This window comes from Mobula birostris, chromosome 5 (genome assembly GCF_030028105.1).
Source record: "Mobula birostris isolate sMobBir1 chromosome 5, sMobBir1.hap1, whole genome shotgun sequence".
Taxonomy (NCBI): domain Eukaryota; kingdom Metazoa; phylum Chordata; class Chondrichthyes; order Myliobatiformes; family Myliobatidae; genus Mobula; species Mobula birostris.
The window spans coordinates 55,805,170-55,833,089 of NC_092374.1; the positions used below are offsets into that span (position 1 = coordinate 55,805,170).

The window sequence follows — 27,920 nt, forward strand, 5'->3', positions numbered from 1 at the left end:
AGGTTGCAGGGTGACAAAACGTGGCAGGAACACTTGGAACTAAAAACTAATCCCTACTGGGAGAAAACAGTACCTGTTCAGATACAGGGATAGAGAAGGAGGAGTCCTGATAGGAGAGAACAGAAGGCCATGGAAGAAAGAAACTGTGGGAGAAGCACCAGAGGGAGGTGATGGACAGGCAAGGGGATAAGGTGAGAGAGGGAAAAGGGAAGGGGAATGGTGTTTCTCTATCACTTATCACCCTGTATTTCTCTCTCCCTTCCCCCTACCTTTTAAATCTACTCCTCGTCTTTTTTTAAAAACGTAAACACGAGGAATTCTGCAGATGCTGGAAATTCAAGCAACACACATCAAAGTTGCTGGTGAACACAGCAGGCCAGGCAGCATCTCTAGGAAGAGGTACAGTTGACGTTTCGGGCCAAGACCCTTTGTCAGGACTAACTGAAGGAAGAGATAGTAAGAGATTTGAAAGTGGGAGGGGGAGGGGGAGATCCAAAATGATAGGAGAAGACAGGAGGGGGAGGGATGGAGCCAAGAGCTGGACAGGTGATTGGCAAAAGGGATAAGAGAGGATCATGGGACAGGAGGCCCAGGGAGAAAGAAAAGGGTGAGGGGGGGAAACCCAGAGGATGGGCAAGGGGTATAGTCAGAGGGACAGACGGAGAAAAAGGGGAGAGAGGGAGAAAGAATGTGTGTATATAAATAAATAACGGATGGGGTACGAGGGGGAGTTGGGGCATTAGCAGAAGTTAGAGAAGTCAATGTTCATGCTGTCAGGTTGGAGGCTACCCAGATGGAATATAAGGTGTTGTTCCTCTAACCTGAGTGTGGCTTCATCTTTACAGTAGAGGAGGCCGTGGATAGACATATCAGAATGGGAATGGGATGTGGAATTAAAATGTGTGGCCACTGGGAATCATGGGCCTCCTGTCCCATGATTCTCTCATATCCCTTTTGCCAATCACCCGAACAGCTCTTGGCTCCATCCCTCCCCCTCCTGTCTTCTCCTATCATTTTGGATCTCCCCCTGCTCCTCCCACTTTCAAATCTCTTACTAGCTCTTCCTTCAGTTAGTCCTGACGAAGGGTCTCGGCCCGAAACGTCGACTGTACTTCTTCCTAGAGATGCTGCCTGGCCTGCTGCGTTCACCACCAACTTTGATGTGTGTTGCCTCATCTTTTTTTTCTTCAGTCCTGCCGAAGGTCTCAGCCCAAAATGTCGGCTGTACTTTTTTCTAAAGATGCTGCCTGCCTGCTGAGTTCCTCCAGCATTTTGTGTGTTTTGCTTGGATTTCCAACATCTGCAGATTTTCTCTTATTTGTGATTGGCTATTTCCTGATTAGTTCTTTCTCCAGTTCAGTAGTACTTTTAAAACTGAATTGAGTACATAGAGAGAGAAAATTGCAGACACAGGTACAAAAAAATAGCACTACTAGCTCTTGAACATTTGTTTAGTGCAGCAGTACAAACAGTGAGTTAATTTTATGCTTATTGATTCCTCCTAAACCTTTTGTTGTTTGGAAATGTTTTATCATTTTGGCTCTTGTAGGCATTCTCCAGTATTTTGATAACTTTTTCAACACGTTAACATAATACACATGACCTTTAAGTTGTTTGTGGCAGGCAGGTACCTGAGGCTCTGAGAGATTTGGAGGGTCATGACTGTCATACAGAATAACCTCAAAGGAATCTTCAAATACTTCATCTCCCAAGTGACGATAGTAGATTGCAGCATTGAAGAGGTCTCTCTGAAGGAAGCTGGAGATAGGATACCCTGTGATTCAGGTAAGTAGCAATAAACAAGCTATGTTAATAGCGCATGACCAAGGCACCTTAAGTTATCATTATCATTCATTGCTGGGTAATCTAGGTACTGCACACTAATTCACAAAGATCTTGAGTGTCCCACTCTACTTTGGTATACGTTCACAGATTTCAGCCTTGGACATCATTTCCCTATTCGTTCTGGAGAGCATCAAGCCATCGAAGGCTATGGATCACATTGATTCTCAAGTAAACTTGGAAATAGTTTTGAATGAATTAGGGGGTAGGTCAGTGGAATTCTAAAAGTTTGGAGGGGGTGACATAAAGCTGAGGGTGAGAAGAGGAAGGCATGCAAAGAATGTTCTTTAACCTAATTCACTCTCCCAATAAGTATATATTTATATGGATACTTACAGGTAATGTAGGCATATTTTCCACCAAAGGTAACACATCTTTCTAACGGTAAAGTCTAAAAAGAGGTATCCAATCCTTATTAATCCTAATGTAGTGAAGAGTTCCTTCCATCTCCTAATGGATAGGTATTTACTATCTGCCCCGTTTGAGGCTTAGGAGGCTATTGCCCACTGCGGAAAGGCCACTGTCTGACTTGATCTAAGCGCCATGTGAAAATCTTTGTCTGCTCTATGAAAGATTGCTCACATTTTTTTCACCACGGGACAAAAAAAATGCAATCCAACAAATATTATGGAATGAAAATTTCTACACCTCTTTCCCAAGGATGAAAGAGGTGTTTGTTCCTACACAGGGAACATCAAAACCAAAGCAAAAATGAATCGGTCTCAATCAGAATCATAGAACCTTAGAGAGATATGGCAAGAAAACTGTGTCTGTTCCCACCATGCCTTTACACTAATTCTACATTAAACACATTTTAATTTCACCCATCTTCTCTTCAGTTCTCTCAAGATTCAACCATTCACCTACACACACTAACTGCAATTTACAGTGGCCAATTAACCCACCAACAGCATGTAACAGCTTTTATTCTGCTGTTGGTGAACAGGTCAATTTAGATATAAAGTAGGATTAATGCTTTATACATTCACTAATTTTATTTACAAAGGCAAAACAAAGGTCATGTAGCCTTAATATGGCAAAGACATTTCACCATTGTAGAATAGGGACTTTAAGTGTCACCAAGGATTTGGACATACTTTGAGGCCAGAGTGAAGAAGCAAACAATTCTGAAAGTCTGAAAAGAAAAAAACGCTCGATGTTTTTAATCAGCAATTCCAATCTAAAAGATTACCTGTCAGACCAGGGGCTGTTCTTTTCATAATTTCTCCTGCTTGTGGTGTTTTGGTGATTTTAAACAGAATGTAATCGTCACATGAGTCCAGGTCTGAAGCTTGAAGCATAAACTTCTCAATTAGCACTTCCTGGTTCTCGCACAGTTCAAAGATAACATTATTAATAAGGAATGGAGGGCTGTCATCTTTGGGTAAGATTTTGATAGGGAATTTGTGTCGGGTGCTATGAAGACCATCAAATATTCTGAAAATAATGAAGTCATTTACAGTGTCGCTGTCATCATGATGATAGCGGACAACACCAGCTTGGATGTCATTGACTGTAAACATAAAGCCTTTTCCTCCTAAAAAGAACATAAATTATACGTTAGTCCACAAATTGAATGACTTTCTTGAATTAGTATAAATGTAACACGCAGTAAGGTATCACTGCTAATATAATGGCTTCTCTGTAATGTTCTGCTGCTGAGGTAATGGTTTCTCTGTAGCGGCGATGTTTGGGTTATGACTAGAGATAACGGGGCATGCTAGCCAATGAGCAGGATGTTGTTTATTCTTGTGTGTCTGGGAGCCGGGAATTCGCGGTCTTTTGCTGGGGAGAGATGAGGAGAGAAGACGCGAATGGAGAGAATTGGTAGACCTCGGACGGAGTGGACTAGGAGCAATGGTCCAAAGGTCAGCAACGATTGGAGGAGGTCGATGGTGGACGAATGGCCTATCAGTGAGCTTCAACATTGTGCATTAGACTGTTTCATGAGAATGGGCCCTTTTTCCTTTTTTGGTTTCTTTACTAACCATATAGTCAGATTAAGAACTATAAAGCTTAATCGTTTAATCGCATATTGTATAGTTTGTTTTTTCGTGATACTGATTTGTAACAGGGGACACATCGCGCAGCATCCACCCAAATGAGATTTCTTAAGTTTGGACGGGCCAGAGGGCTATCATCCCCTATATTAAGCCACTAGCCAAAGCGAGAGTTAGAATTGTGGGGGCTCGTCCAGGATTGATTCTGTTGGATGCTGTGTGATTACCCTGAGTGGGGTAGATATTCGTACTCTGTATGAATTGTTAATTTGCCTGTTAATTACTGTTAAAGTTGCGATTGTGAGCAGAGGTTTGATAAAATGGTGGGCGCAGATCTCATTTTAACGCAGGCCAGCGCTGACATAGCGGTAGCTGGGGGTGGAGATTTCAAAGACAGGATTTTATCGTTTCTGAGGAGTGAGGAGAAGGAGTGGTTGGATTTGGAACATCTAATTAGTCAATATCCCCCAGGGGAGAGTGAGAATTCTGAGTTAGTATCCACCCTTACCTCTCTGGCAAATAAATGGAAAAATCAGGTTCAAATTCCCAGCTATGGGAGGCTCCGCATATTCTCTGGAGTTACGCTCACCCCTAAAGGGGAGGAGGAGTGTGAGGCTTGGGCGAAGCAGACCTCTCAGTTGTTAGATAAGTGACAGTGCTCTAATGATGTAAATTGACAAAGATTGGTTGAAAGTTTGAATGGGTGGGCTGCTGATGTTGTGAGAGCCGTCAGGTTAAAGTGTCCTGTAGCAACAGCTGTCAATTACATGCAAGCACTGGACAATGCAGCCAGCTGGTGGCGTAGTGGCATCAGCACTGGACTTGGGAGCGAAGGCTCCCGAGTTCAAATCCGGCCAGCTCCCTTGCACGCTTTCCATCCGTGCTGGGTTGAGCATCGAGCTAGCAACTCGGCCTCGTAAAAATTAAGAAAGCCTGCTAAAAAAAAATGCCGTCATGACGGCGTCCCGATGACTCCACTTGGAGTTAAGGGCTTTCTTCTTCTTCACTGGACAATGCTTTTGGCCTGACAAGAAGCCCAATAGAGCTCCTGGTGGGATTTCAGAACATGCGTCAGGAGAAGGGGGTGAAGCGTTGTGCTTTTATTTTTCAGCTAGAGAGGCAGCTAAATTGCTTGCAGCACAGAGGGATCTTTCAAATGGCTGAAGTGGATCAGTTAAGAATGGACCAGATAGTCAGGGGTGCCCAGACCCATGACCTGATTGCTTGGGGTCTACGACAGTCTCGTGAGACGTGCCCCCCCCCTCCATCTTTTGTTGAGTTGATCAGAGGGGTACAGGAAGAGGAGAACATGGCAGAGGCGTGGGAGGCCTCCTTCGGCAGGGTACAGTCCTTAGCAGTGGTGCCCTGCGGGACCACTACTAAGGACCATGGATAGCCTGCCCCGGGGAGCAGTAGAGGAGATCGTGGCAGAACTGAGAACAGTGATATGTTGGCTGTGACACTCCCATATGATGGAGCTAATGGGAGGGTTGCATCCCCCAAGGGGACGAAAAATGCGGCTGCTGGCAGCAGGTGTCACGCCAGAAGAAGAGTGAGCCCCTGAGTACCTAAGCAGAGAGAGTCATTGGGAAAACTTAGAAGAGACCCAGTGAGGGAACAGCCTAGTGTCTCTGAGGGAGCTCATTCCCAGCAATGTACCAAGGAACCCCTGAAAGTGAAAGGCCCAATTCTTGAAGGCTTAGTGGGACCATTCTTCAGTGTGTTGCTACGAATAGAAGGTATTTATGTTAAAGCCATACTCGACACAGGGTCGCAGGTCACGTTGTTGTACCATTCGTTTTACAACTGGTATCTGAAGCATTTACCATTGTCCCCATTCAGGGCACTGGAGATCTGGGGGCTTAGTGCCAGTGAATATCCATACGATGGTTATTTTTCAGTGAAGTTGGAGTTCTTCGCGGCCGATGTGGGAGTGTCTGAGTTCCTTGATACATTGGTGCTGGCTTGTCCGGGCCCTGTTGAGACGGGCGGCATTTCAATCCTGGTGGGGACCAACACCGCTCTTGTGAGGAGGCTCATGGGGGCCTGCAAGGAGAAGGCTGGTGAGAGCTTTCTGGGGACATTGTCCGTGCACCCGGTGTTTTGAGCTGCTTTTGAGGAAGTGCGTGGCAGCATTGGGCTGGATACCGAATTTAGACGAGGGACAGTGTGGTTCACCCAGTCGAAGTCAATGGTAGTACAGCCCGGAGAAGTAGCAAGAGTGATGGGGACACCAAAATTTCCCGTAGTGCCTGAGGGCGAGGCCCTCTTAGTGGACACTCTGGAAGACCACGAGGGGGAGTCGGGATTTCCTGCTGGGGTACTGGTGAGGTCCAAATTGCAGAAGCCCTCAGTCTTACAAGCAAGCAGGATGGCAGTGATTGGCAGGAACACTACAAAGAGGGAGGTCACCTTCAAGCGGGAATGCCCCGGCACATTTGTTCCCGGTGATGGTGATGTCTAGTGTCCCTGTGAGACAAGCTGGGGAGAAATTATTGGAGAAAGGGGGAAAGTTGACTGCTGAGTCATTCAACTTCGGGGACTCCCCGGTTCCTGTGGATTGGAAGAGGAGGTTGGTAGAGAAGACGTTGAAGCTGGAAGGTGTCTTTTCCACTGACGAGTTTGATGTGCGTTGTTCCAAGAGCATGTGTCACACTATCCGGGTGACTGAGGATACCCTGTTCAGAGAAAAGTTGTGGCGACTGGCCCCTGCAGAGGTGGTGGAGGACGTTCGGCAGCATTTGTATATGTTGAAGGAAGCTGGGATCATCACTGAGTGCTGAAGCCCCTATGTGTCCCCAATAGTAGTGGCCTGAAAGAAGAATGGGGAGGTACGGATGTGTGTGGACTATAGAACTCTGAACAAGTGCACCATCCCTGACCAGTATACTGTCCCGAGGATTGAAGACGCACTGGCCTGCCTGAGTGGTGCGAAGTGGTTCAGTGTCCAGGACTTGAGGAGTGGATATTACCAGATCCCCGTGAGTGAGGCTCACAAAGAGAAAATGGCATTTATATGTCCCCTGGGATTTTTCCAGATTGAAAGGATGCCCCAGCGCATCTTAAGTGTTCCTGCAACCTTCCAGTGGGTCATGGAGAAGACAGTGGGGGATATGAAATTGCTTGAGGTATTGGTATATCCGGATGACCTCATAGTATTTGGATCCACCTTGAAAGAGCATGAAGCGAGACTGCTGAAGGTGCTGGGCCTCTTGAAAGCTGAATTGTTAAAACTTTTCCTGGACAAGTGCCAGTTCTGCAAAATGTCTGTTAGCTATGTTGGGCAGATAGTCTCACGGTGTGGAGTAGCTACAGATCCAGCTAAGATAGAGGCGGCCACACTTGGCCAAGACCCCAGACTGTGAGCACTCTGCACTCATTCCTTGGGTTCTGTGGTTACTATTGGAGGTTCGTGAAAGGCTATGCGAAAGTGAGTCACCCGTTGAATCAGTTTCCGTGCAGTTACCCTTCCTTGGGGAAGAAAGGGAGGTAGAAAAGTTTATTGTAATCTGACTGCTCTGAAGACAAATCAACTGCCGGAACTGAGTTCTGGGGAAGTGGCAGCTGCTCAACAAGATAATCCAGGCATTGATACCGTTTGGGCAGCAGCAGTCGGAAAGGGAGACATGGCTCAGGTGGAGAAGATGAAACATGCGTCAGTGCCTCAATTACTGGAGTTGAAGAACCAGATTCTGGGGGTCACATCACCCCCACACCTCTTAAACGTTGAAATCGAGCTCACATGCACCACTTGTGCTGGCAGTTCATTCCACACTCTCACAACGCTGAGTGAAAAAGTTTCCCATCATGTTCCCTTTAAACTTCTCACCTTTCACCCTTAACCCATGACCTCTGGTTGTAGACCCACCCAACCTCAGTTTAAAAAGCTTGCTTGTATTTACCCTATCCTACACCATTACACAGAAAACTTAATTAACCAAGTTTTGTTTGCTATACTTCCTCATATACATTATTGCACAGTAAATGTATAGAGGGAAGTTTTGATTCTTACATTTCTGCAATTACATTATTACATGGAAGACCTAATTAACAGTAAAAAGCTTTGGTACGGAATAAAGTGCTTAATTATCCATAAGTCTAAGTTAGTTAAGAGCAAACCTAAGTTTCGGCTGCAACAATGCTGGCATGCTGTATTCTGATCACCAAGCCTCTGTACCTTAGTTCAGTTGCAGCTACATCCTCTCTCTCTAAAGGATATTTGAAGCTTATCAGTGGTTCCCTGTTACCACGTCAGCACAAGTCACATTTTATTTTATTAGCTGATAATTCTCCCTTTTCTAAACTGACAGTGATTGCTTATTTGAATGATACTTTGCAGAGTAACTCTAATCGAAAAATTAGGAACAGAAGTCGGTAACTTGGCAGTCTTGCATCTTCTGATCATTTCATTACTGTAATGAAAAGTCTGGCCGATTCTACTTTAGAATAGAGGATTTGAAGCCACATCCTGTATTTTAAAACTATGAATCAATCATTCATTAGATCAGAGAAAAGAACAGCCTTGTGTTAAGTTTCCAAGAGCCCCTTCTCTGGTTGTCAGTTTGGTAAAAGGACATTAACCTCTCACTGTTAACCGTCCATGCTGCAAGCCATCCACAGTAACCAAACGGACTGCAGTGAGGTCATCATTATCCACAACTTGAAACTGCTCCCATGCGATAGGTCGAGACTGGCCTTCCAGTAGATTAAGTCCTGCAAAACAGAAGTCAAAACACAGTGACTGTTAGTTATTAAAGCGGAAAAAGTCGAGACTTTCCACTGCTGAGAGTGGAGACTTTGTGGATTGTGAAATATGTATATGAATCTCAATTATATTCTTGAGTTCTTAAGGAATATTAAGTCTTCAGTAGCACGGATATCTTCATGTGTGGATAGAAGTATTAGAACATAGGTACAAAAAAAATTCCAAATGGTACAAATAACCGGAAAAAAAGTGGAAAGGGAATTGAGAGAAAAATATCACCATTTTGCAATTTCTTTTACTGGAACTAGCAAACATGACGCATGAGAAGCACAGTTAGTTATGTCAGTGAAGAGACTGTTTTATTGAATATACTTATCATTATTTTTAGGATCAGTTCATTGCTAATAATGCCAGTAGTTATTGCCCATCAGACTGTCATTCACATTGTAGTGTGACACTGCTTTCTTGAAAAGTTTCAGCCCTTCAGATGAAAGTGTTCCCATAGGTAGTAGGGAGTTCTGAGCTTTAGGTCCAACTGTGATGAAAGGCCAGCAATATTGTGGTGCTCCAGGGGCACGGTTGACAACCTGCCCCAGCATTCCTAGTGGCCTATTTTTCTTGTGTTAAAATGCATTCGTGGGATTATGGTGGGAAGTTCCAGTTCATTTATTGTTGCATTTTATCTTGGGTTATACAGTTATTCACTCATGTGTTTGTGGGTCACTCTGACTGTAACCGGAGCGTGTAATAATCACCTCCCCAGTCGACATGTGACTGAGTGGGTTCCCTCCCTTGGTCAAAGCGCCCAGCCTATTTTGTGCTTGTTACAATAAAAATGGCAGTTGAGCCATACAAGCTTCTCTCCTCTGTCATCATGGACTGAACGCTCGCCACATTGGAGTCAGGAGTGGCATTAAAAATTGACGACGAGATTGATGAGCTATGATGTCAGATGGAGCGTCTTAAAACAAGGGGAATAAGTCAAGGGTCTGCGCAGTATGCCTCTGGCAGCCCAACCCGGGGTCTCAGCAGGGCACATCACTCGCCTCCCTCGTGGCCTGCACCATCAATGGAACGGTGACTAGTTTTTGGTCTAGATTGCAGTTTAATGCTGCCTGTCATATAATTCATATTTTGAACTATCTCCATGAAGTAATTTTAAATGTACTCTGTGTGCCCCTTTCCTTTCATCTTCTTGTTTGTTTTCTGCTCAAAGTATCAAGTGCATTTTTCTATTCTTTTTGAAATCATTTGGTACTTCGGTGCCAACTCTTTCGATTTATTATACGTTAAAATAAACACAAAATTTAAAAAAAAACATAGATTTCCAATAAAACTGACAATAATTTTCAACCATAAGTTTAGAAACAAATACTTCATAAATGAGATTTGCCATATTCATTAACATAGGCACGTTTTAACATCAAACCCTTGCACAGACCATGTGTAAACACTTCTAAACTGTCCAGAGACTTGTTCGAATCTAATTGGGGAACATAATTGCCCAGTCTTTGATTGTTTCTTTTTGTTAACTATGTCTTTCAGTCAGAAAATCTCTTTCCAATTAGTATTCAGTTTATCAGGATCAAGCTCACCCATGTTCCAGGAAACTCTGGGAGCATTGGTATCTGTTGTCCTTACTGCAATGTGTACTACAATTGGTGCACTCTTCCTGAAGTAGAAATCTTGAACTTCAAATTCTACCTGTAACATAAAAAAATCAAGATCCATGCAAATGAGGGAAAAATCAGAATCTATGCAAAAGTAAAGCTTGCCAGTCCTGCACATTGTTTTGTAAACTTTAAAAAAACCATGAAGATGAATATTGATATTAACACAAGCACTTGCTACTTCCAGAGTTTGATTGATTGTGAGAAAACCAAACACAAAACTTCATGACTATGGCAGAACTAACATGACTTAAATGCGATAATTTTAGACAACATTTAATATATTTAAGCACAAGAAATTAAAATAAGCACATGAAATTAAAATAGTTTGACACTGGCTTCTCTCAGTACACATATTCATCAGCCAAGCTTCTATGTCAGTTGGAGGCACTTGCAAAATTTTGCCTTATATTTGAAGTTAGCTTCATGGTACTAATATAATATGTTTTGTGCACATCACAAATTTATTCTGCGTCATATCAATAATTTGATTGGGCCCGGGAGCCACTTGTTCTTGGTATAAACCAATAGTATTCCTGTCTGAATGCAATCAGATCGAGGCAAAGTTCAGATCAATAATGTTCCCACTATACAAATATCTGGCAGAAAGAGATATAGAATATCTTTTCATGGTTGTGTGGCTAAGCACAGCTCCAATGCTATGTACAAATTAGCCAACGACACCACTGTTATTGGACAAATCACGGTGGCAATTAGATTAATGGAGTGAGATAGGATACTTGGCTGAGTGGTGTCACAACAAAAACCTCTTTCAGCACAAGCAGAACTAAGGAGCTGATTGTTGACTTCAAGAAGGGGAAGGAAGGTGAAGATGAGCCAGTCTGCATCAGGGGCTCAGCAGTGAAAAGAGTCAACAGCTTTAAATTCCAGGGTGTTAACATATTGGATGACCTGTCCTGGGCCCAGCCTATATTCAGTATACAATCATTAGGAAAGCACACCAACACCTTAAGGAGGTTAAGGAAGTTCAGCTTGTCACTGAACTACTAAAGATCTACAGGTCCTCAATCCCTTATCTGAAACCCTTGGGGCCAGTTGCATTTCGGATTTCAGAATTTTTCAGATTTCAGAAAATTGATAATTATATTGATAATTAACCTGTTTTAGTACCGGTGGACTTTAGGACCCGGGGGAGCTCTGGACCTACGCACATCCTCCCGTATTCTTTAAATCATTTCTCGATTACTTATAATACCTAATACAATGCAAACGCTATGTTAATAGTTGTTATACTGTATTGTTTAGGGGATAATGACAAGAAAAAAAGTCTGTACATACTCAAACAACGAGTACTGGAGAGAGAACTTCCGTGTTTTCCCTATCCATGCTCTTTTACAAATACTATTACAGTTTATTTATAGAGTAATATACTGATAAATGAAATAGCGGGAATTTGTAGACCATAAATACACTAGTACATTTTATTTCCAACAAAAACATTCAATAAAGCAAAAAAATATACTGCTTCAAATGAACTGAATCAAACACATGGTAAATTACTTATTGGAATAAATGTAGAACGTAAATACACTAGGACATATACAGGTTCAAACTAAGCTAAATACGTACAGGTACCTCTAGTTAAGTCGCATTACATCTGGCAAACAAAGCTAAGTACTCTACAGGTACCTGATGGGCCAGGAACAGGATTCTCAAGTTATGAAGCAGCACTACGACAGACAGCGTTTTTAAAGCAATACACATAAAAGTTGCTGGTGAACGCAGCAGGCCAGGCAGCATCTCTAGGAAGAGGTACAATGGACGTTTCTGGCCGAGACCCTTCGTCAGGACAAAGACAAAGGGTCTTGGCCCGAAACGTCGACTGTACTTCTTCCTAGAGATGCTGCCTGGCCTGCTGCGTTCACCAGCAATTTTTATGTGTGTTGCTTGAAATTCCAGCATCTGCAGATTTCCTCGTGTTAGCGTTTTTAAAGACTTCTTCAAGTGTCATCTGTCTGGTTAACATAGGTTTATGTCTAAGCAATCTCTCTTTAATTGAGTAAACTGCCATAATCTCTTGCTCGCTGATAAATGCACGTTGTTCAAGGCCAGCAATTAACTTGAATTGAGTGATGTTTGCTGTTGGCGCATCAAACAAGCCTTATTATGACACGCTCCACGAAAAAAAACTTCGGTTTTCAGAGCTTCTTGGTTTTCAGAATTTCGGATAAGAGATTGTGGACCTGTACTGTTGAAAGTATCTTGACCGTGCCATAGTCTGGTACCTCAATTCAAATGCACAGTAATGTGAGAAGCTGCAGAGAGTAATGTACTCAGATCAAAACATCAGCAACACATACCTCTCCACCATCAGTAATATCTACAGGAGGCAATGCCTCAAGAGGGCATTAACATTCCTACCACCCAGGCCATCCCAGCTTTTCACAAGCACCAACAGGCAGTAGGTACAAAAGCCTGAATTCACACACCAACAAGTTCAAGAACAGCAACTTCCCTTCAACCATTCAGTTCTTAAACCAACTACCAAAACATTAATCACCACAGCTTAGCAACACAATAACTACTTGGATCACTTTGCACTAAAATGAACTTTGTTTCTTTTTGTTCTTTCTGGTAAAAATTGTGTATAACTTATGTTTAATTTGTGCTTTCCTTGTGAAGGCTGCATCTCTAATGCTATATGCCTGGGGTGCTGCTGTAAGTAAGCTTTTCATATCATTGTTGCTCTTGTGCGTATGACAATAAATTGATTTGATTTGAATTTGAATTTCAGAAGCATTACCATTATCAGATTCTCACCTGGAAATCACGTCTCACTAGAATCAGTGACATAAATAATGTTATTAGAACAGGCTAGAAGTCGGATACCTTGCAGCAAGTGAATTAATACCAGAAGACTATAAGGCATAGTAGCAGAATTACACCACTTGGCCCATCAAGTCTGCTCCACCATTCCATAATGGCTGATTTATTATCCCTTTCAAAGGGTTAAATGTTCATTTATTATCAAAGCATGTTTCCATATATAACTCTGAAATTTGTATTCTCTATCTAGCCACGAAACAAAGAACATACAAGGGGTGATTGATAGGTTTGTGGCCTAAGGTAGAAGGAGTAAGTTTTAGAAAACATAGTGCATTTATTTTTCAACATAGTCCCCTCCTACATTTACACACTTAGTCCAGCGGTCGTAGAGCATATGGATCTTGGACCTCCAGAAAGTGTCCACAGCAGGGGTGATTGATAAGTGTGTGGCCTACGGTAGAAGCAGATGAGTTATACAGCTCTCACTACATGCACATGCAGATCAACTCTTTGAATGATTATGCAGAAGGTTTGAAGTTAATAACTAATCAGTTAATAACGCATCAGGGGTGATTGATAAGTTCGTGGCCTAAGGTAGAAGGAGATGAGTTATTAACGTCAAACTTTCTGCATAATCACTCAAAGAGTTGATCTGCATGTGCATGTAACGAGAGCTGTATAACTCATCTTCTTCTACCTTAGGCCATGAACTTATTAATCACCCCTGCTGTGGACACTTTCTGGAGGTCCAAGATCCGTATGCTCCACGAGCGCTGGTCTAAGTGTGTAAATGTAGGAGGCGACTATGTTGAAAAATAAATCAAGTCAAGTCACTTTCTGTTGTCACTTCAACCATAACTGCCGGTACAGTACACAGTAAAAACGAGACAATGTTTTTCAGGACCATGGTGCTACATGAACAATACAAAAACTACACTGAACTACGTAAAACAACACAAAAACTACACTAGACTACAGACCTACCCAGGACTGCATAAAATGCACAAAACAGTGCAGGCATTACAATAAATAATAAACAAGACAATATGCACAGTAGAGGGCAGTAGGTTGGTGTCAGTCCAGGCCCTGGGTATTGAGGAGTCTGATGGCTTGGGGGAAGAAACTGTTACATAGTCTGGTCATGAGAGCCCAAATACTTCGGTGCCTTTTGCTAGATGGCAGGAGTGAGAAGAGTTTGTATGAGGGGTGTATGGGGACCTTCATAATGCTGTTTGCTTCACTGATGCAGCGTGCGGTGTAAATGTACTAGGTTTTGTAAAATTGACTCCTTCTACCTTAGGCCACAAACTTATCAATCACCCCTTGTACGAGTCATTCAGAAAGAAACATAAAACCTCTGTACAAAAAAGAATGGCATCCTAATCATCAACCCCCCAAAACCCCTCCACCCACACAAAATCGAACAGGAATATTGACCCCCCCCAAAAAACAACCCCTCCCCGCACAAAAAACTAACAAAACACTAACAGAGCGGCAACCCTCAAACACTCTTTCTATGGACACCAAAACGGAAAAGGAACTAGTGATAAAAAAGACACAGAATATATAAATCATAAGTCTGAAAATGTCCACAGTTCATAAACGCAGAACCACGATACCATCCTACGATATCATCCACTGACCTTCATCAAGAGCAAGGGGTTCCACATGAGGCAGTGAAGCCTCCCTGCCTGCCTCAGTGAGCCACACAGCAATTGGCCACTCACACACTCCTCCTCCAGCAGTGATCAAACGGCAGGCAGTCGGCGCTGAAGCTTTCACTCGCCTCCTGCATTCGCCTCGATGTCTCAATCTTTCTCAATGTTTTAATCGGCAATTAAATGGTACTTTAAATGGTGAAATAGAGTCAAACACTGGCTCGCGGCCTATCTAGGAATTCCTTTGCATGGAGGCCATCTGAGTGCGTGCTCACTTCCCAGAGCCCCATTCTCCTGCCTGTTCTCCTTTGATGCCCTGACTAACGAACTTATCAACATCCACTTTAATTATGCTGAATAACTTGGCCTCCGAAGCCATCCATGGCAAAAGAAATTCCTCCTCAACTCTGTTCTATATGGACGTTCTCTATTTTGAGGTTCTGCCCTCTGGTCCTAGACCTCCCCACTATAGGAAATATCCTCTCTACAGCCACTCTTTCTAAGCCTTTCAATATGTGATAAGTTTCAACGAGATCCCTGTTTATTCTTCTAAACTGCAGTGAGTATCGGCTCAGACCCATCAAACGCTCCTCATATATTAACCCTTTCATTCCTGGAATCATACTCATGGACCTCCTCTGGACACTCTCCAATGCCAAAACATCCTTTCTTAGATAATCGGCCAAAACTGTTCACCATACTCCATGTGTGGTCTGGCCAATGCCTTATAAAGCCTCAGCATTACATTTTTGCTCTTATATTCTAGTTCTCTTGAAACGAATGCCAATATTGCATTTGTCTTCCTTACCACTGGCTGAACCTACAATTTAATCTTTAGGGAATCCTGCACAAGGACTCCCAATTCTCCTTGCTCCACTGATTTTTTAATTTTCTCCCTGTTTTTTAATAGTATATGCCTTTATTCCCTCTACCAAACTGCATGGCTATACATTGTTGTTCTTCTCTGTGTCTGCACCAGGCAGCAATCTTTGCAATTTCCTTAGCATTTGATGTTTTTTTATGAGGCCAAGTTGCTGGCTTGATATTCAACCCATCATGGATGGAAAGTGAGTAAGGAGCTGGCCGGATTCAAACTTAGCACCACTCGCCTCGAAGTCGAGTGCAGATGCCACTATACTGCTGGCCAGCTTGGCTATACGTTACCTTACACATATTCCATCTGCCACTTCTTTGCCCATTTTCACAATCTATCCATGTCCTTCAGCAAACTCCCTGCTTCCTCAACACTACCCCACCAGCTGTCTTCATATCATCCACAAATTTGGCCATAAGTCCATCAATTCCTTCATCCAAATCATTGACATACTGTAAAATGTGTAAAGAAGCAGCCCTAATAACTACCCCTCCAAATCACCACTAGTTGCCAGCAGCCAACCAGAAAAGGCTCCCTTTATTCCCACTCTTTGCCTCCAGCCAATCTACTATCCGTGCTACAGTCTTTCCTGTAATACCATGGGCTCTTATATTGTTAAGCAGCCTCATGTGCAGCACATTGTCACAGGCCTTCTGAAGATCCAAGTAAACAACATCCGCTGACTCTCCTTTGTCTATCCTGCCTGTTACTTCTTCAAAGGATTCCAACAGATTGCTTTAAGGTGTTCAAATATGTTCACTTCATGAGAGAACAGGTGGATTGTACATCACACAGTCACTACTTTAGAAGTCACAGTAATTTGTTGGAGAACACTAAGCTCAAATGCTGTGACACCTTAGAGGTGCTTTAAGTGCAGGATTCTGGTGGCAGGAGTCAAACACACAACTGCAATCTGAATTAGCTTGGCAGAAGCCTGAGCTTTCACTGCTGCTTTGACTGACTTCTGCCTGTACTGTATGGGATGGTGGGATTTCATCCCAGGCACATTATGTGTGTGTGAAGATATTGAAGTGGATCACTCTGGCTTCCTCGATGTAACTAAATAATGTAGCACAACAGCAAGGCTACTCTACTCATTGTATCCATGGCAACAGAGGAACTCCATCAGTCCTATTTCTCTTATCCTTATTTCCTGTAGCCTTGCACCCTACTCCCACTCAAATACCAGTTACCTAGTGGTAATTTACAGTAGTCAATTAACCCACCAGCATACCTTTTTTGGGGTGTGAGGGGAAAAAAGGGGAGGACCTGGCAGAACAATATGCCTTAATCGAGGTCAGTGTCAAACCCGAAAGATGATGTGAAACCATCATTTACCCCGGTGAGCTCTTTCCTGACTTCAAGGAGCAAAATTGCATCATGCCTAAATCTTTTCTTTTCCACCTTTGAACATCTGATAAGCTTCAGAGAAGTCAGTTAGGGTAAGCCAGTGTGGAGAGAGTTAAGATTCAAGAGGAAAAAAGGTTCCAATTTGACTCAGATCTTTTCCCCACAGAAGTTTCTAGATTATTAGTAAGCAGATTTGTTATTCTATATGAAAAATATTTCTACACTACATATGAAGAAACGTAGTGGTTGTCCGTCATATCCGTTGATGTCAGGAAACCTGCGAGGGGGACTTCTTAAATTAGAAAAACTTGCACTGTTCCACTCGCTCGACCTCGAAGGTCTGAGGCCACTGATACGAACAAATGCCATAACTGTGGTCTTCCTTCCTTGTTTGCAGTGGATGACCATAATTAACTCTGTCCCTTGAAATGCCCTTCACTTTCCACAGAGTGTTGCAGAACTGCCTTCCTGGTCATTGGATCTCACTGTAGATCTCATCCACCCAGTCTAGAAATAGAGCTCATGAAAAGCACATTAATGGATGTGACGGAGAGTGTTGAGTAAACACACTCCATACACGTGTGCATTTACACACACAAACGTTGCCTTGTCATTCTGCTCTCATTGTGCTGAATGTGTGCACTTCAATATTTTCCCCCAATATATTCTAATAACAGTTTCTAAAGGGTCAGCTTTCTGGTGCTTTCCCACCATATACGATGGAATATTCCACTTCTTTAGTAATACGGATGTGTAAATGTGTAAATGATGTGTATATATTGTTTGTATACTGTAATTCAGATAGATACTTCTGTTTGGTTATGATTGTAACTATATTGTGGGGTGCGTCATATTCAAATTCATGTGTAGTCTTAAGTTAACTTTATGGGTAATTAAAATTGCATCACATACCTCATAGCTCCTTCTCCCTGGTGCCTAAAAAATGGGGTGGATTGCTCTGAATAATGAAGGGAGAGAGAGGGAGGGAGATTGAGCTGCCAGAAGTTCACGCTGGACAAAGTATGGAGCTGTTACTGTGTTTTCTGGTAGATATCTTTTTGTAAACATTGGCTGTTTTCTTTTCACTTCCACTACTTACACTAATTTTTGCGAGTTTGATTTTTTGAAGCACCGAAAAAATACCCTTGTATCAAAGTGCTAAGTGACTCCAGCCATCTTTTCTTCGGTCCTAACACATGATCGTAACAGCGGAGCTCATAACTAAAGGAGTAGGGCAGCTTTGAGAAATGTACATGATAGTGGTTACAATCAAAAAATATGTTAATTTCATTTCTTAAGCATCTTATTACGGTGATGTCATATTGCATCACATACCTCATAGCTCCTTCTCTCTGTGTGACTGTTGTTTGGAGGTTGAAACGCTATCAACAGCTCACTTAGGTCAGCCCAAGTGAATGATGTGATTGGCTTGGTATGGTCAGATAAATGAGTTATGAAACCCTCCTGAGGTGCTTTGGTAATATTGAAGACAAGCTGGGACTTTGGAGTCTCGCTGTCTTCTCCATCCAACGTCCCAGTGGTTATGGAGGTCAGGATGAACTGATCTACTTCCAGGATGAACATAGCCATAAAACTGGCTTTAGGAGGCTGGTTGGGAAAGCCATTGGTGATTCTGACTGGAATCCAGGCATTCTCTGTCTGAAAGAGAACAGAAGGAAAGAGCAGAATTATAGACTGAGACAGCACAGACACCAATGAGACCACATTGACCATCAAGTACCCATTTACACTAATCCTACACTAATCCCTTTTAGACCTGATGGAAAGTTATAAAATTATGAGAGACATAGATAGGGTTGAGAGCCAGTATCTTTTTCCCTGGGGCAAAATGTTGAATGCACGAGAACATGTATAAAGATGAGAGAAAACAGAACATGGGATATACAACAATACAACACAGTACTGACTCATGATGTTGGAAATTCAAAGGGCAATTTTTTTGTTAGACAGAATGGTTGGTGCCTGGAATACACTGCTAGAAGTGGTCATGGAGAAAAATACGATAGAGAGTTTTAAAAGTCTCTGGCATAGGCACGTGAATGTGTAGAATATGGGGGGATATGGACATGGTATAGGCAAATGGATTAGTTTGTTTATGCATTTAATTAGTTTGGTACAACATTGTGAGCTAAAAGGCCTGTTCCTGTGCTGTATTGTTCTATATTTCATGTCCTAATCCCACTTTATTTTCCCCTCATTCCCGTAATCCTCTCTAGATTGAACCTCCCACCTACACACAAGGGAAATGTACAGCGGCCAATCAATCTGCAACTTGCACATCCTTCTGATGTGGAAGGAAACAATAGCACCCAGGTGAACCTCTCATAGTCACAAGGAGAACATGTTAACTGCACACAATGTCCAGACTAAATCACGACACTGGTGTTGTAAGGCGGCAGATCTACTAGCTACACCATTGTGCTGCCCCAACATTGTTGATACAAAGCAACACACACAAAATGCTGGAGGAACTCAGTAGGCCAGGCAGTATTTATGTAAAAAAGTACCATCAACGTTTCAGGCTGAAACCCTTCAGCAGAAACGTCAACTCTACTTTTTTTCCATAGATGCTTCCTGGCCTGCTGAGCTCCTCCAGCATTTTGTGTGTGTTGCTCGGATTTCAAGCACCTTCAGATTTTCTCTTGTTTGTGGATTGTTGATACAAAACTTTGCATCTTTTTTGAAAATGTTTAGAATATAACTCGCATCTTAAATTATTTTAAAAATCTGCACCTAATCTATCAACATTAACTTACACAGTTGCACAAGAAAGCAGGATATTAACTTCTATTTCCAGATTTCTGTAGTTGTTTCAAATAAAAGTTCGACTATCTGTTACAGTGCATAAGCACACTTACATTTTTAACTTGGTTTGTCACAAAGTTTGGTATTACTATGGTTGGAGGATGTGGATGATGTAACTTATATGTCTCATAAGGCTCTGGATTTCTTAGTCAGATAGATGTAGTGTCAGGTGCTATAGTCACATCATTGCTTCTGTGCTTCAAAGTGCATGGAAATACGGAAAAGCTATGTTGGCCAAAATATGGAGCTGTGACTTTCAGACAGACAGGTTAACTTAAGAGCAGCTGTATTTGTTTTTAAGTGAGCTATATTTCCATATTAGAAGTATTAACCCTTCTGACAATGTCCTGAAGGTACAAAAATCCAAGCAGTGTAGCAAACACTATTACCCTAAAGTGCTTATGGTGCTTACTGCACCATTAACTTCAAAGGAAACATACTGCAGTGATGGAGTTCCTCTTGTCCTTACCTACCACCCCATGAGCCTCCACATCCAACACATCATTCTCTGAAGCTTCTGCCATCTCCAAACTGTTACGATACGTCCAACAATGCCAGCTTCTGGAATTTCAGTGCTCTAACTCTCTGGAGTATAAACAGCTAATGCGGACACTTCAATGATTCAGGACCATCCCACCAATTCAGCTGCCATGTTTTTGTGCCAGGATTTCGGTATTTAAAGAGGACATGAACAAAAGTTTAGTGCTCAATCGTAAGCTCAACTTGGATTATCATCTAGTATCTTGTTTAGTGCTCAGTTCTCATTTCAGTCTCGTACTGTGTCTCAATCCTCCCCTCAGATAGTCCAGCACTTGGGTCCTAACCATCCTCATTAAGGCCTATCGTCACACAAACTTATTGTTACCTATACCCTTCTCTCTATTTTTCACACTGTGATTCCCTTGTCCATTCGTCCCTTCTCACTGATCTCCTTTCTGGCATGTATCCCTGCAAAGGACCAAAGTACCACACGTGCCCATTCACCTCCTCCCTCACCTCCATTCAGTGTCTCAAACAGACCTTCCAGGAGAAGCAACACTTCACCTGCAAATCTGCTGGGGTTGTCTACTGTGTCCAATGCTCCCAATGCAGCCTCCTCTACATTCGTGAGATCCATCATAAACTGGGGGAACTGCGTAGTTAAGCACCTCCTCAAAACTTCCTGGTGGCCAAGCATTTTAATTCCGATTACCATTCCTGTTCTGACATGTCGGTCTATGGCCTCTTGTACTATGATGAGGCCACCCTCGGGGACGAGGAGCAACACCTATATTTCGTCTGGGTAGCTTCCAACCTGATGACATGAATAATGATTTCTCCTTCCAGTAAATAAATATTATCTCCTCTTCTCCTATCCTTTTATTCACCACTCTGGCCTCTTACCTCTTCTCATCTGCCTATCACTTTCCCCTGGTGCCCCTCTTCCTTCTCTTTCTCCTATGGTTCGCTCTCCTATCAGACTCTTTCATCTCTAGCCCTTTACCTTTCCTCCCCATCTGGCTTCACCTATCGCCTTCTAACTAATCCTCCTTCACCTCCCCCCACGATTTTTTTCTGGCATCTTTCCCCTTCCCTCTCAGTCCTGAAGAAGGGTCTCAGCATGGAACATTGACTGTATTCATTTCCATAAATGCTGCCTGACGTGCTGAGTTCCTCCAACATTTTGTGTGTGCTGCTGTGAGTAGATAAACTGGGGGGGCTTTTCATCACTACCCTTTGGGACTTTCTGTACACATTTATTACAGCTCAGAGAGCAGTTAGCCACCCAGCACAATCCCTAAAGAGCCAAATGCTTTATGGCAACAATTATAGTTCACAAATTATCTTAACAATTATATGGCCCATTTTTTGAGGAAATACAAATTTAAAGAAACTCTGTTCCCTGATTTATTGATTCTTTATCCCCTTGACTTTGTTTACTTCACGTAACTTTCCTCCCCAAACTTCAACATAGCTGATGACTTTTTATTTTCCTTCAGGAGGCAGTGTGAACTTCCAGAGCAAATGGTTAAATTTTTAGTGGGCATTATAACTAAGCACAGTCCAAACAAGAAGTTCAGCTGTCTAGGCTTAAGATATTCGCCTTGATAATTTTTGACTTGTTCAATGGCTTTTCATGCCAGAATCCTTATCCTCAACTTTTGCTGAAATGATAGTGGTGGGAAAATGAATGCAGCTGTAATAATGTGACCCAGTGATGGCAAAGAAATGGGCATATATTTCCAGGTCAGAATAGAGAATGTCTCGGGAGTAAGCTGAGGGGGTGGCACTCTCATCTCAGGCTCTGAAAGTTAGTGATTCATTGCACCTGGTTTGACTTTGACTTTGGCTTTGACAAATGTATGGCTCTGGAAATCTTCTTGGACTGTGTAGCCTGGCTGTCCTTCCCAAATCCACAAGACACCAACCATATACATCTTGGAAATAAGTTGTGTGTTTATTATGAGAAAGCATTTTGCTTGGTTTGGGATGTGCCATGCCATTCCAGCTGGCATACTGTATATCAGACCAATGTCAGAGGGCCAAAAGAGTATTAGTGAATGTTTTGAAGCTGAGACATCAATGAGTGTGTGGAAACTGAGCTGATCTATGGAAAGGACAGCCTTTTTTCTGTTGCTGAAAATATCTGGGTTGGAAATGGTGTCATTGTGTCCATCTTCCTCAGACACTGATTACAAAAATAGAAGACAAGCAGAAAGGCAAATCTTAAATGGATCTGACTGGAGGCTGTGTTCAATTTCTCTGCCTACAAACAAGAGCTGAAACATAAGGATCCAGTACAGAAAGTCATAGTGCTGTTCTGTAGAAATAGATGAACTTCTATGTGACTGCTTTGAGTCATAAACCAGACCATAGTCAAAAATTCAGCAGCCAATCTTGATAGGTATGCCAACACTGTCATAGCCTTATCAGTAGATGTGTAGAGGACTTTGTACCAAAGAGGCCAATCTAATAACCATGGATGAACCAGGAGATCCACTGAAGTCCAGGACTGCGATGATCAAATTGGGGTAAACCTGATGTATACAAGAAACCAAAATATAACCTTTGTAAAGATATCAGAGATACAAAGGGGAGTACCAGTCCAAAATCAAGACTACCTGTCGGTTGTGACAGGGCTTACATGCTATAATGACCTACCAGACAAAGTTGGGCAGCATTGCCAACAACAGTGCACCCCTTTCTGATGAGTTTAATGCATTTGTGTTTGTGTTAATGCATTCCATGCAAGTTCTGAACAGAAGGGGAAATAGAATGTCACCATCTGCCCTAACAGCTTTCAATGCACAGTGACTGACATGGTGTCGTAGAGTCATAGAGTCTTACAACATGGAAGAGGGAAGGGGAGAGTTATTTATCCAGCTTCCAGTAGTTACTCTCCCCCTCCCTTCTCTCTTTTTCCATTCTCCATTTCTGGTTTCTCTCTCAGCCCCTTTTCTTTTCCTCACCTGTCCATCACCTGCATCTGGTTCCCCTCCTCCTTCACTTTCTTCCATGGTCCATTGTCCTATTCTATTAGATTCCTTCTTCTTCAGCCCTTTATCTCTTCTATTTATCACCTCCTTGCTCCTTACTTTACACCCCTCCTCATCCACATACCCGACTTCCCCCTCGTTTGGTCTCACCTATCACCTGTCAGCTTGAACTCCTCCCCCCACCCCATTCTTATTATTGCTTCTGCTCCCTTCCTTTCCAATCCTGATGAAGGGTCTCAGCCTGAAACATCGAGAGTTTTGTCCCTCCAAGAAACTCTGCCTGACTTGCTGAGTTCACTATTAGAATTAGGTTTGTTGTCTAATGTACAGTAAAAATTTGTTGTTTTGTGACAACAGTACAGTATAGATTTAACAAATACTATAAGTTACAATAATAAAAAATAAATATGTAATTACTGAATGTGGAGCCTCAAGTGGCAGAAACTCTTGCAGCCTCATGTTTAACCACCCTCCCCCATTACGACATTAATCCAACTCCATAGTAATGTAACCCAATTACTGAGGATCCTTAGCCCTCTCTGATTGCCCAGAATGGTCATTCATGAATTTCTTGACCCTAAGAGTCTGGATTTTTAAAAAATTATCATATTGTTTAGTTGACTTGGAAATGTCACTAAAGCACAGAGAAGTTACAGGCCCTCCCCAGGTTTTCACCTTTCATTCCATACATATGAGCAAGCATTTGTGACACAAGTAGTATGGATTTTCCGATTGCTGCAGGACTGCAAGCATCTTTTGCCATGTCAGAACTCCCTTCATGGTCACATTTCTGACCTAAGTGTTCGATTTCTGAACAATTATCGGAAACAGAACCCTATTATTACATGGGGAGGATGTTATTGGCTGATACAATAAATAAAAAGGTATAAGAATTGCTTAATGGAAAGAAATGGAATCTCCAAAATTTATCATATTCCTTTATGCTTCACCAGATAATGTACATCATTAAACAGAAAGAGTTAACCTTACATTCTTCATGAAGGTAGAGTTCCTGCAAGTTTCTTTTCACTGGGAAGGAAATGAGCCAGAAAGCTGATGGAGTCAATGATTAACTGTTAACCACATCATAACCACAACTATAACCATTATTCATCATCTTGAGACATAAAAAGTTTGCATACTATAAACAGCAAACCAAAAAAAGTACCTTGTGCACATTTTTGCTTCTGCTGTCGATCAAATCCAATCTTATAGCGATGTAGTCAATATCAGGAGAAGGGGGGCTGAGGTGATGATAGCGAAGACCCATTGTGAGAAATTCATCACAGCTCACTTTAAAAGTGTGCACTTCCTTCAAATCTCCATGGCTTTCCTCCAGATTCCACTCTGATTGAAAATACAGCATTCTGATTAATATGGCAATTAAAATCCATCCCTTCCAAGTTTAGTAATTCTGAAGGAAAATGCTTAAACAACATGCAAGGAGATTAAGAAAAATTTCTCCAGCTTGCTATGTTTAAATGATAATATTATCTTCTGGTTAGTTATGTAATAACTGAGATTAATGATAAAACTGGAATATGCAAAGGAGTATCCAAAAAGAAATTAGAAATGTACAACAGATAAATCTGAAAATATACTCTGGTACTGGTGTGGAGATGACGATGAAGAATGATTTCCACATGTTTGAGAGGTAAAGTAGTTTGCATCAAAAATGTTGGGGTGATGGCAAGGACGAAAAATGGTTTGCACACTCGGGGATCAACTGGGTATGAGGTGTTGGGGTATTGTGGATTTGAGGGGTGAGTGGAAATTGGGAAGGGCTTGTTGTGATAGGTTTGATGCAAGGACTTAGGCAAGTAATTTTTTTACCTGCAGTGTCCCAGCATAGCATTGTGTTGTTTAGACTATATGGTCATTGCAGTGCTCAGTGGCAATATTCACAACAATTGGTCCATGCGATGGAATGGCTCGGAAGGAACATTGCTTTGGGAATTACATCATCCCATGCTCCCCAAGGCAGAAATTACTTTGGAGGTCCTAAGGCAATGAATACACTCCAGCAATGCCTGATTAATCTTTCAGGGGGACATGGAATACTCTGGAAATTGATTTTAGAGTGTTTCCTTGCGGCAAGTAAAAAAACTCTCAAATATCAATTGCACTAGGCCGAAGAAGAAGTAGTATGCAATTTCAAAGCAAACATATTTTTACAGGTAAGCTGAAGCAGGATAGTTCAAGCTATCATGTATTACGCATGACCTTATTCCTTGGTTATACTGTATGTAATTTAGTTTTCTGTGCTCCCAATAATTTTCATGTTAAATAGCCATGAGTCACTGTGGCTCACCAAAGGAGGTGGATGCTATTGTGCCATAGAATTATACACCAAAGGCTAGGAGGCCACAAAATAATAGAGAAAACTCACCATTGTTGATATTAATGAGAGATAAGTCCATGCCTTGATGAAATAAAGACAACTTACTTGTCGTCTGTCATAATTTTGAGAGGAAATATTGCCTTAAAATGGGATACCACAAATTGCTCAATGATCAAACTACTCTTCAAATCAGGCACAATTTTAATGATTATTGACAAAATTGAGCTCCTGCAGAATCCAGAGAGTTGGGATCAAGCACAAAATATCACTTTGAACTATTGCATGACTTTAGAAGATGGAAATTCAGCATTTTAATTTATTGGGCTGTTTCCAAAAGGGAATTCCATTCATTGATGAGTGTGTGATGAACAGTGCAAGAAGGGTGATGGAATAATGCTCCTGTTGAGCATGACTTGGGCCTAATGGCAAGATGCTATTAATTATTTTAGTCCTACTCCAAAATAATTTAGCATTATTAATATTATTTGTTTTAAATTACAATTCTTTGCAAAGAATTTTTCTTTGTGTTGCTAGTACTAGATATACCAATTTATTCATCACTCTTTATGTATATTAAGGAAAAAAGTGTGACTAGGAAGAGATTAGTGGCCCTCAAATCTATCTGTGGAGTCATTGGAAATGGGCAAAGTTCTAATCTCTTTGTCTTACATATTTCATTGAATTTCTTTGATGATTCATGAGGAAGGCTGATGAAGGAAGGTGGTAGATGTAATATATATGGATTTCAGTAAGGTTATTGATCAAGCTGTGGAAGTATATGGACAGGTAAATGAATTAGTTTAGGGGGTATGAGGCAAGTGCTAAGAAATAGGATTAGGGTGAATATGCATTTTGGTCAGCATGGACAAATATGGGCTGAAGGGCTTTCCTCCATGCTGTACAGCTTTGTGACTCTATGTTTGTAGTCACTACTATACATTCCAAACCATTAAAATTAAAATATCGAGGAGAATACAACAGGAGATTAATGCAAGTAGCTCCAGAAAGTTAATAGAACTATTTCCCCAAACCTGTAAAGAAAGATACTGCTTTTTCATTCTGGCTTCATTTCAGCTTAAAGTCCATCCATAACCTGGATAATAAAGGAAGCTTACTCAACTTCTGGCTTACAAAGCCAGGGTGGTCCCCATGAGCCTGTTCCGCAGAGATCTTCCCCATGACTAGATGTCCATGTGCAGGAAGTAACGTCTCCTGAGTAGCTACCCGCACAATACAGTCCAGATTCATCGACTTATCAAAGTCAAACAAAACCACATTTCTGTCAATTGGATTGGACAAACTATAAAACTCGGGGACTTCCAATGATGTTGCACCAAGATGGATAATGTTACAGTCTGAGTCAAGTAACCGAACTTGGAGGGTGAATGTTTCGGTGTAGGTTTCATTCTCAGTAAATCTGCATGAAAACAAAACAAACACAGGCAATACTTAACTCTAGGACAATTAAAGACTTCTCTTAAGGACAATAACAGGCCACGTTGCTGATGACAGGTAATCTCAAGTCAAGTCAAATTCAGTATATCATCATGTGTACAAGTAAGGTGGAGTACAGGTACAATGAAAACAGCATCACAGCCATAGCCACTCAGTGACCAATATATTAGCTACACCTGTACACCTGGTCATCAATGCAAATATGCAAATACATAATCAGCTAATCATGTGGCAGCAACACAATACATAAAAGCATGCAGATATGGTGAAGAGGTTCAGTTGTGCAGACTAAACATCACAATGGGAATGAAATGTGATCTAAGTGATTTTGACCGTGGAATGATTGTTGTTGCCATACAGGGTTTGAGTATCTCAGAAACTGCTGATCTCCTGGGATTTTCACCCTGATCTCTAGCGTTTACTGAGAATGGGGCAAAAAACCAAAAACAAACATCCAGTGAGTGGCAGTTCTGTAAGTGAAAGCACCTTGTTAATGAGAGCGGTCAGAGGAGAATGCCCTGACCGGTTCAAGTTGACAGGAAGGCAACAGTAACTCAAATAACCATGTGTTACAATAGCCGTGTGCAGAAGAGTGTGCAGAACACATTGAAACTTGAAGTGAATGGGCTGCAGCAATAGAAGCCCATGAATATACACTTAGTGTCCACTTTATTATGTATAGGAGGTACCTAAAATAGTAGCTACTGAGCATAGGTTCCATCAATACACAGGACACAAGTCATACATAAACTATACAACCGTACCCACCTTTGATCAGTTTGTCAAGCGTCATACAAGAGAAAACAAAACACTGGACAAGAGTATGCAAATATTAAAGATGTATACAGCTCCACAGCTCTCCCCCAGCTTGGAAGATCAGATCACAATCGTGCTCACCACATGCTCTTGTATAAACCCAAAGCACAGCAACAGGTA

General features: G+C 41.9%; 1 protein-coding gene across 6 annotated transcripts in view; it reads right to left on the reverse strand.

Annotated features, from left to right (window-relative positions):
• frem1a (Fras1 related extracellular matrix 1a) overlaps window positions 1-27,920 on the reverse strand; it is a 179,769-nt gene that overhangs the window by 86,508 nt on the left and 65,341 nt on the right. For all 6 annotated transcript variants that reach the window (XM_072258037.1, XM_072258035.1, XM_072258036.1 and 3 more), the window contains 7 exons: window positions 26,645-26,946; window positions 24,357-24,535; window positions 18,222-18,545; window positions 10,143-10,251; window positions 8,424-8,555; window positions 3,035-3,379; window positions 1,632-1,774 (listed from right to left, as the gene is read on the reverse strand). In XM_072258037.1, coding sequence (XP_072114138.1) covers window positions 1,632-1,774; window positions 3,035-3,379; window positions 8,424-8,555; window positions 10,143-10,251; window positions 18,222-18,545; window positions 24,357-24,535; window positions 26,645-26,946 — 1,534 coding nt within the window. The remainder of the gene's footprint in view (window positions 1-1,631; window positions 1,775-3,034; window positions 3,380-8,423; window positions 8,556-10,142; window positions 10,252-18,221; window positions 18,546-24,356; window positions 24,536-26,644; window positions 26,947-27,920) is intronic.